General features: G+C 35.7%; 1 protein-coding gene across 2 annotated transcripts; it reads right to left on the bottom strand.

Moving 5' to 3' along the window:
- Window positions 1-992: 992 nt before the first annotated feature.
- LOC123533640 (serine/arginine-rich splicing factor 1-like) lies at window positions 993-11,134 on the bottom strand. Of its 2 annotated transcripts, XR_006682851.2 has the most exons (5): window positions 10,882-11,134; window positions 5,670-5,932; window positions 4,701-4,873; window positions 2,681-3,315; window positions 993-2,183 (listed from the first exon to the last, which is right to left on the bottom strand). XR_006682851.2 is itself a non-coding variant. In XM_045315369.2 (4 exons), the coding sequence occupies exons 1-4, from the start codon at window positions 11,040-11,042 to the stop codon at window positions 3,163-3,165; spliced, it is 750 nt and encodes a 249-aa protein (XP_045171304.1). In that variant the 5' UTR covers window positions 11,043-11,134; the 3' UTR covers window positions 993-3,162. The 2 variants fall into 2 exon arrangements, 1 of the variants encoding a protein (XP_045171304.1); XM_045315369.2 differs by having other exon boundaries at window positions 993-3,315.
- Between the last annotated feature and the right edge of the window lie 505 nt (window positions 11,135-11,639).

Genomic DNA, 11,639 nt, shown 5'->3' with positions numbered 1-11,639 from the left:
AGTACTCAAGTTGATCTCAATACTGACAGAAATTTACAATTTTAATATTTTAAGACTTTTAAGTTGTAAACTAAGAGAAACTTGTGTAAAAATGTTTCTTTAATAAGATGTTGTATTAACTTCAACTTGTACTTCTATATTATGATTAAAGAGAATGAAATGTTTATCTTTGTGTTTTTAGATTTCTGTTATTAACAAAATATTGTTAAAGACCCATCTTATTCTCACATCTCAGTAAGCCGGGTACGGATAGAGCAAGTTAGTACTTTCATGGTTAATTTTCTGGGCAACTATAAGAAAATGCTGGGCTACCAGAAAAAAAATCTGGTAGCCCAGTGGGCTACCAGTGAAATTATAAATTTGTCAGACACTGTACAAGTTATTTGAAAATCCATCCATCGATGACAAAAATATGGACCGGACACGCCCATCAATGCACTATCCCTTAATGTCCAAGTGTGACCTTGACCTTTGAGCTATGGACCTGGGTCTTGCGCGCGACATGTCGTCTTACTATGGTGCACAATCATGCCAAGTTATTTGAAAATCCATCCATAAATGACAAAGATGTGGACCGGACACGAAAAATGCGGACAGACCGACCAGACCGACGGTTCAAAAACTATATACCTCCCTTCGGGGGCATAAAAACAAAGGTTGCTGGGAAATTTTAACCAAAAAAGCTCATGCCGACGCCGGGGTGAGTACGATAGCTCCCCTTTTCTTCGAAAAGTAAAAAATGTGTCGGACACATCCATTTTTCTTGTCGAGATTTCTAAAACTGACCAAATGGGTAGTAACATGTGCGACCTTTTTATTACTGAAATTTTTTTGGGGGGTTCAATAAACAGTCACACAATTATAAATTTATGTTCAGGTTAATTCCTTTCAATACAGTTTCTGAAAATGTGAAGGTCATAAAAGGTATCAAGTTACATCCTTGTATTTCTTGGACTATACAACCTTAAATGCAGAAAGACAAAGACTGCAAATACTGTTCATGAATTTAATTACAATAGGTCATTTACACTGCTGAAAATAAAAGGTGTAAGTTTACTATAAATCTGTCTATATACATTTCAATAAAATCATTTTGTAGTGCACAAGAGGACTGGATCATTACCAAAAATTATGCAATTCGCAATTTTCAAAAACACCAACAGTTGTTAACGATGGACTACTGTAATATACACAAGGCCTTGTAAAATATTTTTCTTTGTTACAAAAAAACATTGAAATTTCACTAGGCTTCAATAATAAGACCCGCTTGACAAAAATACTTCCTTGGGTTCAAAAATTGGACTTACCAATTAAATCCCTATTGTTCTCTTATTAAATAAGTCAATTATTTTCTCAAATTTAGATGCAAAACCAGACTTCATACTCAGGCCAATAATCGTCATCCTATGCATTTACATTGGACTCATACTTACTATGTTTTTATCCTTAATCCAATACATTCCCTCCATAGAATTTACAAAAATATCCCTCCATACAGAACACCTTTATCCAATATAGATGCAGTGTTCCAAGACCGGAATCAGACAGAAACAATACTTTTATTCCTTTTTTCCAGAAACTTTCCATTCGAACAAAAAATTCCTTATCCAGATTCTTTTCCATGACTTTTATCCAGACCTGAAATGGGGACTCCTCCGGAAGATTTCAAGGGACGCCAAATTCTCAAGGGCAGTGAAATTCCTTTCCATTTCCTTTCCAGATTATGTTACAATTATGTCTAAATTTTCCTTCAGCCACTGGCGATTAACTTCAGCAGTACTGATTTTTGAAAAAAAAATTCCTAAAAAAATAACTACCTTTCTCTGATACTTACCTTTCTAATCATGACTAAATAAAATTTTGATTTTTTTCAAATGTAAACAAACTTAAAACTACTGAAGTTATTTCAGAAGAATTACTTTCAAATCAGCAAATTGAATTTTCAAGATAAACGTAAGAATATTCCAAATCCAAAGGCTCGGCTCCTTAGAGGACTGCAAAAATCTCTAATCCAGGCCTTACGGGAAGGGGAGAAAAATCATTGAAAAATAATCCTAATCCAGATGGATCCTAGCTCCCTCTATCCTTCCTAAAGCAGGCCGAACCTTAGCTCCCTAATTCCTATTAGCTCCTTTCCTAGTGAGCTGGCTCCTGAACGGATCCTTATCCTGAATCCAAGAGCCCTTTAATATAAACAACAGTGCATGGTTATTAAAATAAGACAGTACTACATTATACATGTACAAAATTCATTTCATTTCATTTAAACATGTGAAGCTGTGTGATTCCTTTAACGTTCAGAAAACACTTGAAGAAAAAGAAAATGTAAAGCAACTATCAAAGTTTATCTTACATAAAATTACCTCGAGTGATTTCTAAACAAGAACAGAGAATTTTCGTATTCTGTTACTGGTCTTTTACCCCGCAACAGCATTACTTGCATTTTTATGTCAATGGAATCACCCAACTTTAATCAATTTAATCAGATAATAGCACAGTATGTACAATATAGGATAAAAATCTTCACTTTCCGATCACCAGGTATCAGTTCTGTTTTTTAAGTAATTAACTAACTGTATGAGCAAATTTTGTAAACATCTACACATGCAGTAATACAACCAGCATAAATGTTCAAACATGTATAGCAATCAACAGTTTGGGCAACAAACGATGTTATTACCGATAAATTCACTCCGGTCTATTTCAGTTCACATCTCATTGAAGCTCTATCTGCCCTTTGACCTATATATAGCTCACACTAACTCTTTAATCAGATCCTCTGAAAATGGAGGAAAATGAAAATTATGTTATTTCTTAATTGTCACTTCACATGTAAATATGTTACACCATGGCATCTTTCTCGTCAAAATGTGTCCCAAATGTAATGTTGAAATTTGCAATGGAGAGTTTACATAAAACTCTTAATCTGATTTCTAAGATTCATTTATTACGTTTCCTGACAGAAACAGAAGTATTTAAGTCTTGTGAGAAAAGATCATTCCTTTTTCAAAGGGTCAAACTAGACACTGTTAATTGGTAAGATGCCATGTCGAATTATAATGTCATTATGAGAAAAAAATTGTGTCCATGAATGAATGAAAATATGTATATTTCAAAACTGTATGAAATGTGTAATGAGGATGTTATGTTTTGATTAAAGAATTAGTATGGCGATCGTGAGCGGGATCTCATAGGCGAGTATCGTGGTGAGCCCCGCGATCTTCTCGGAGGAGACATGCTTCTGCTTCGTGACCTTGACTGGTAACTGTAACGACCCCCAGAGTCTTCTTTTACCCTGATATATGATGTTTCACCCTGTAAAATTAAACACAGACAGATCAGCAATCGATACATTTTATGTAGCAAATAAAATATACATTTCATTTGAATAACTTGTTTTGATGCATTGTAGCAAATCCTTCGCAAATTTATGGAATAAATACACTAGTGTGTCCAAAGTTGCACTTCGATGTTTGCTGGGTACCAAGTAATGAATGCATCAGGTAAAACAGTCATTGTTCTATTCCCCTGTGGACAGCACTTGAATCCGTCATGAGAGAGACTAGTAAATGTTCAAGCAGTCAAAAATTTCTCTATAAACCCTGATTGCTTTCAGCTTTAAAAAATCTTTTTTAAGAGAAGCATAAAATCAGATCAATACTGATGTAATTTCTGTTTACAGAGTTTGATAAAAACGCTAACTGAACATATCAAACAATAGAATTCCAATAACCTTTACCCTGCTAAATTTCTAAAATGGACTTGTCCATCATTAATTTGGGCAGTACTATTTATTATTCAAAGGGGTGTTCACTGAAAATTTACTGACCAAATAGTGAACAGTGCAGGCTGATCTTGGTCTGCACTGGTCACAAAGGCAAAATCACTTGCGGTTAGCTGGCTAAAGGTCAAGATATGGTCAACAGATTCCTAGTAAAGGTGACATGAGGTTTTCATGAGTTTCCTAGCATGTTTTCTGTATCATAAATCACCATTTCTATAGGAGAGATCGCCGTGACGTCACGCGTTAACATCTGTTTATCTGTTGGTTGGCAAAACAAATGATTTTAACACCGTTTGCGTATTGAATCAGAATTTTTAATAACTTTTTTGCTCATTTATGGATTTTCAAAATTCAGAAAGATTTGAAATACTAACAATCTTCATATTGTTGTTTCCAAGTATCTTTTTTCAATGAATAACCATTTTAAATGACATATAATTTTAAAAGCGGCGTAGTGATTTTCACAACCTTTAGAAAAACAGTGTAAGTTAAGCGTTCATAATTAATCCATTTTATTTCGAAATAACAATTAAAAGTAATCAATAAATTGCTTGTTTTATAACCTTTACATTGATCAAAAAATTATTTATGTAATTTGTGTTTTAAGAAAGTTTAGACCGTTAGAAAAACATCACTGTTTACAAAAAACATGGACGGTCGGCTTCTGCCCACCCGATCACTGTCTTATCAGTTCTAAAAATAGAATTTGTATACAAACACGATCTCTCCTATTAATGATAGACTTTAATGTAATGATATCATGGCATCAATCACCTAGATCAAAACTTCCATTATTTATGAACTTTCAAATTTAATGGTAGAATCCTACTTTTATAAATCCCAGGAGTGTTACAATGTATGTACATTCAGTAAACACACTACATTGTTTAAAATTAACTTTGTTAATTGTGTATACCTCGTGTGATCTAAATTTTGAATCATCAAGTTTTCTGCATGCATACTTCATGTCGTCTTTGCGCAGGAACTCACAAACACCAGTGCCATCTTTATAAACATCAGCATAACAAACATCTCCTGCCTCACGCATGTGATCCTTCAAGTCCTGCCAACTACCAGTAGGAGGTAAACCTGAAATATGATCATGCCAGCTAGTATTATAATTTCAAATACTCAATTTCAAAATGGTTTTGGTAACAATGTGAGTATGTCTGATTTACAGAAAACAAATTGAAAGAGTCTGGATCATTCATGCTACAATAGTATTCAACTCTGGTTACAAGTAACGATTAAAGCATTTCTATGAAATTAATGATTGTTCACATTCTTTAAATCAAATTACAGGTAATAGTGTATACATATGAAAAGGAAAACAGAGGGATAGTTTAAATCTGTCCTTCCTTAGAAGTGGATTCTGATGCAAGACTAAATATATTCATCATATAAACTGAGTGAATTTCTACCTCTGTGTGTGTTCGGGTTGAACGTCTTTTTCAACATTTTTTCAGTCATATAAACAACGGTGTCTACTTGTAGCAGTGAGCACAATGCCCAACTTTATAGTGATGCCTCACTGAAATATCACGCCGTAGACACGTGGCATAATACCCCACCCAGTCACATTATACTGACACTGGGCTGACCAGTCCTAGCACTATCCCCTTAATGCTGAGCGCCAAGCGAGGAAGCTGCTAGTAACATTTTTACGTCTTCGGTATGACGCGGCCGGGGATCGAACCCACGACCTCTCGCACTCGAAGCTGACACTCTACCACTAGGCTACAGAGGCAGTTAAAATCATAATTCCCACTGGTATGTTTGTGCATTTTGAACTGTTATCTTTTCGTCTTTTCCCTGCTTGATTCCATAAATTCACAAAAATACTTACACTACATTTCTAATTCACAGAGGTTATAACAGTTCTTACCTGAAACTAGCACTCTATACTCTGATCTACGTGACGGCGGACCACCTCTGCCACCGCCTCCACCTCTACCACCAAAGCCTCCACCACCATATCCACCTCGTCCTCCTCTGAATCCACCACCACCACCACCACCACCGCCGCCGCCACCATAGTCACGATCTCCACCTGGACCTCCTGGGCCGGAGCCACGCGGAAACTCTACTCTAAGGGTGTAACCATCATAGTTGTATCCGTCTCTGTCTCTAACAGCATCAACTGCATCCCTGTGAATTCAAGATAATATGAAAAATAATTCAACGATAGTTGTAACAAAATTATGCAACAAATGTGGTGGACAAAGATTTGAACTTATACTAAGCATACAACTCGATATATACTACTAGTCAATTCCACTCATTATTAGAATATTCTGTTTATTTGGGTATATGCACAAATCAATCCCTTTAAAATTCCTATTACAATTTTCCGTGTTTTTGCATAGAATCTACATTCTGTTCCGTTTATTTGAATATGAATTTGCTGAAAAATGCTTTCAATCCCGCAGATTGTAATAAACACGATCGGAGATGCCGCTAATAATGATCCATAAACCAATCATCTTACTCGGTGGACACTGCATTTCACAACTTTGTTGTCTACACCATTGTCCATATGAAAAAAATATCTCAATATTTCATAGGATCGCGTCAAATTAGTTGGACTACATTGTCAGTTTATTAACGACTTGCACAAACATCCTGAATAAATTCGGCCGATTTAACACCTTTGACAAAGCGGTTAAATCAGCAGCCGTCCGCCTCCTAATGACAACCCTGACTTGGCTATAATTGGCCCAAATTGTTTAAATTTTCTCACCACTAATATCCAGAGTAAAAATAACATTTATGAGTATTAAGTTGTTTTTTTTTTTGTTGGGTTTAACGTCGCACGGCACAATTATAGGTCATATGGCTACTTTCCAGCTTTGATGGTGGAGGACTCTGCGATATATGACCATTTTGTGTTGATTCGCTGTAAAACCAAACTCACTCACTTGATGGTGGAGGAAGACGCCACGTGCCCCTCCGTGCATTATTTCATCCTGAGCGGGCACCTGGGTAGAACCACCGACCTTCCGTAAGCCAGCTGGATGGCTTCCAAGTTTAATTTCTGATGCAAAGAGTAATTAAAGCGCCGATTTAAAAATCATAAATGATGCATTTTAGCTTGTCAAAACTTATTACCTGCTTGTACGGTGTTTATTTTATGGCGTTACTTCAAGTTAAATGCCTATAATCAACATTATTTCCTGAACATTGCTTAATCATCCAAAATATATGGTCATTATTGCCTCTTAAATAAAAGTTTGTGGTCCAAATCAGCTAAACTATATGGTCATTATCTACTTTTAATCAAAGTATGTGATCCTAATCAGCCAAAATCTTTGGTCAGAATCAGCCATGGTCCGAATCAGCCAGTTTCCAAAGGCGTACGCAAGTCTGAATATGTGATGGGCGAAATTTTTCGAATTTCTTCAAACTTAGGACAATCATGCAAGAAACAAAGATCAACACAGGGCTCCAGATAATTTTTCATGCAATTAGTTTTTCACTTCTTGATTTTTTTCGCAATTAGTTTTTTCACTACCAAATTTTAAATTCAACTAGTTTATTTTAAATTTTCAATTAGTTTTTCATTGCAAAAAGTTAAACCTGGTTACTGGAGGGAGCATGTTTATCGTTCATTCAGTAAAGCTTGATTTACCAACATGCCGTTTTCCATGACTGAAGTAATTTTTCTATTAGTATTACATTTAGTCCACTATGTTTCACTGGCTTTTTCCGACCAGAAACGACGATATTTTTTATGATCTCCGACACAATTCCATGTGTGATTTCTTAATTAGATTTTTCCGTTCTTGTCACAAAATTAATCATAAAAGGAAATGCGCTGTCAGTTTGCAAGTTTTTGCTCATCCTCGCTTTCTTACTGCCGACGCCATGTTCGCAATTCCTTAGAAGGGGAGGTCATTCTGGCATGCCAACGGCACAATTCGGATTTTATCGCCGACTTGCATTAGCAGTCTAATCGTAATTTAACACCCTGACAAAATATTTTGTTTGTTTGTTTTGGGATTAACGCCGTTTTTCAACAGTATTTCAGTCATGTAACGGCGGGCAGTTAACCTAACCAGTGTTCCTGGATTCTGTACCAGTAGGGTTGGATACCGGTTCCCGGTATCGGTACCGTACCGAATAATCACTTCGTAAAGTACCGGTATATACCGTTTCGTAAAGAACCGGTTCCGATTCCGGTATTTCCATAAAAGTAAATAAACAAAATAATTACCAAATCCGCGGCAAAAGAAAGCAGAAAATAAGCAAATAGTATTTGAAACACAGTTATAACGCGATCGACATTGTTTACTGTGACACCGCTCCGAGTAACATGGAGAGCTGGCCTTGCGAATAATTTCGTATGCTAAATATTATTATAAAAAAACTTCTTTTCCCGTCGTTTTAAACTACGTGAATCATACTTAATTGCAAAATATACGACATTTTTTTGCTCTTTGTCATATTCTATCAAAACAAATGAAAAAAAAATTATTTTAATAAAAAGTTACGAAACTAAGCTGTAACCTACGTAAACAAGTCATCGGTTTTCGCGAACTAATAGAAATACGTTATTGCTGGTTGTTTCAAGCGTTTTGAGGGTTATTTTTCAATGAAAATTGTGTTGGAAAAAATGTTGCAATTTAAATACATTACTAGTTAACCTGGTTGAAGATTTATCATGAGAGACAACGAGTCTGACTTGTTAAATGGGTTAATTTGAAAGCTAGTAAGTGTTGAATTTCACAGTTCTCGTCAGTGCAGAGCAAGCATTAACACAGTCAGCGAGTCCTAGATTTAAATTGCACAGTGAGCGACGTATCTACTCTTTTTTTTTATTTTGGAAAACTCTAGTTTGTAAAATATGTTTATTTTATTTACCAGGGCTCGACACTAACGCTGGTCCGCTGGTCCGAGACCAGTGGATTTCAGGGAGGACCACTAACTTCTCGAACCTGTGTGGTCCGACGGACCACCGAAAATTACAAGCAAGTCATATTTAAAATAAATTAATAAACATTGAATTGTTCACGGTACTGCAGTTTAAAAATAGAATTTGGTTTTTTCTTCAAATTTGGAATGCCCGGATGTAACGCTGGTACTAAAACCCGGGAACGGAACACGGTAACTTATCTATCTGCTTGAAGTATTCATTTACGAACTACTGAGGTATCAGTACAGTATCTAGCGTCCGGTAGACCCGAGGTTCCGGATCTTCACTCGCGAAAATCGAGAAAAACTCGATTCTGACTCGCACAGATAATGCCCCATGCGTCGGCGTGACCCGCAGAAATTTTCTTTGATTCGTCTCGAGTTCGAAAGTTCTGCCCCTGTGCCAATCAAAATCCCAGTGAATTTAAATATTGTTTGCCGCCATAAGCGGAAGTATGGCAGTAGGCGGAGCGTCGTATATTAATTAGCTACTGACATATGTCAATTACGCCACGCGCCGACTGACACGTTGTCATCTCGCGGTTTGTATTAAGTGCCCGTCATTATCAAAAGTGTTTATTGATCAAAAAGTTAGAAGATAATTGATAAACAATGCGAAAAGCATTTGTACAACTTGTTAATTAGCGGTATACAGCTTCTGCTGTATTGCCGATTATTACTGAACAACAAATTGGATAACGAAATTCATTTATTTTATGTGCTTGACACGTTTATATAAGCCGATCGGCCGTTACGATCTATAGCATTTTATTTAATTTATTATCATTACCGAGGCTTAGTTTGGGCAAAAACAAATAAAAATGCTTTTAATAAGCAGAAATTATAAGTATTCAATAGGTATAATGAAAAAAAAATATAACACGAATTTTATCAAGAATGTAATGTTACTTTTGTTTTCTATATTTGTCACCCATTTTCACGGCCGTGATTTTCGGACATTTTTAATGAGATTTTCTAGTGCAATCTTAATGAAAAGTCAATAAAAAGTCTGTATTTAAGAAAAAATGACAGCTGTTGCAAAAAAAAAGCTCTTATATTGAAGCATTTTTCGAGAAGAGACACCAAACCCCACCCACTTAAAATATGAATTGCTGAAAAAATCATCTTTATTGACATCTTTACTTTAAATTTGATTTTCAAAATTATTTTCAATAATTAAATGGCAGATGTTTATCAAAATAATAATATAAAAATCACATGTTTTGCAGTGTTTGTAAAAAGTACTCCATGAAAGATGAGGGGGTCTCATAAGTTACTGATTGCGTGAACTTAAAAAAAACATCCATCTAGGTAGGACCACCTGAAATTCTGTCGGACCATCAGTTTGCAAAAGCTGCTGGTCCTTCGGACCACCACTGGAAAAAAGTTAGTGTCTAGCCCTGTTTACTCTTTCATAATTTTAGTACAACATCAAATTAACAGACTTAAAATGTTTATATATCAAAGCAAATTTTCCTGTATAACTACTTAAAACGGTGTATTTAATACTAACCAAATCATTGCTTACGTGATGTACTTCAAAGCTTGGTATCGGTATCGGTATCGTTAAAAATACCGTATCGTTTCGTTGGTATCGGTATCGGACCGCTTCGTCCTTAACGATATCCAACCCTATGTACCAGTACAAGCCTGTTCTCCGCAAGTAACTGCCAACTTCCCCACATGAATCAGAGGTGGAAGACTAATGGTTTCAGACACAATGTCGTTTATCAAATAGTCACGGAGAACATATGCTCCGCCCGAGGATCGAACTCACGACCCCGCGGTCCGTAGACCAACGCTCTACCTACCGAGCTAAGCGGGCGGGCTTATATATACAAAATATATCAGTGTAAATCATAACATTCGGCAGATGGTTTCTTGGCATTTTAGTCGATTTCAAGGGTTTTTGGAACGACTGAAATTGAAAATTATAATTCGTTTTTGAAAGACTGGTTTTGGAATTTAATTCGTTTTTGATGATAAAAATTTCATTTCAACGATAAAACGATGCTTATCTGGCGCCCTGTCAACAGTTATCTGTCCTTGGGAAGTAAAATGTGCTGGGGATAGGTAAAAAAACAACACCTAACCAATGTACGGTGGATGGAATGCTTAACGGATTTGCTTCAAATATCCAATATAATCATACTATAAATTCACATGAACACAGTGTGGTGGCTTACCTATGATCTTCAAATTCAACAAATGCAAAAGGCGGCCCCCTGCGAGTTTTGAGGTCAACAAAAGTGATTTTGCCAAATTTATAAAACAAGTCTTCAATATCACGGGCTCTAATGTCTGGAGGAAGATTACCAACATATATTCTATTGTCTGTTGGTGGCATTATGAAGTTTTTACTAAATAAAATTTGACAATAAAATTTCGCAACGTTGCGTTCTCAATGGCGTCGGTTTTCTCCGTTAGTCTAGTCTCGCTAAACTATTGGGAACAAATGCTTTGTAATATGCGAAACGCGACGAAATGTACGAAACGGGACCATGCATCAAGTATTCCGAATAAGTCTAAAATGCGGACCACTCTAAATGTTTTAATGTTTTACATCTGATGACAACAATTACTTCAGCAAAATAAGAAAACGCCCAGTGATAGTCGGAAATCGACGGTTGGGTGAAAGATGTAGATCTGCATCTGTGTATATTACACAACCATAGGTTATATCATTTACCTATTTTTCATACGATAAACACAGATTAAGCATGTCGTATATTGAACCGAGATGCTAATTTTTGTTGAGAAAATATAAAGAGACTCTTACTTTATTGTCAGGTGGTGAACACATATTTATTTATTTATTTATTTATTTATTTATTTATTTATTTATTTATTTATTTATTTATTTATTTATTTATTTATTTATTTATCTATTTATTTATTTATTTATTTATTGACGTTTAAGGTCAGACCTTCATACCAGGAAGAA

This window comes from Mercenaria mercenaria, chromosome 12, assembly GCF_021730395.1.
Source record: "Mercenaria mercenaria strain notata chromosome 12, MADL_Memer_1, whole genome shotgun sequence".
NCBI classification, from domain to species: Eukaryota; Metazoa; Mollusca; class Bivalvia; order Venerida; family Veneridae; genus Mercenaria; species Mercenaria mercenaria.
This window is presented reverse-complemented; position numbering and strand designations above follow the sequence as displayed.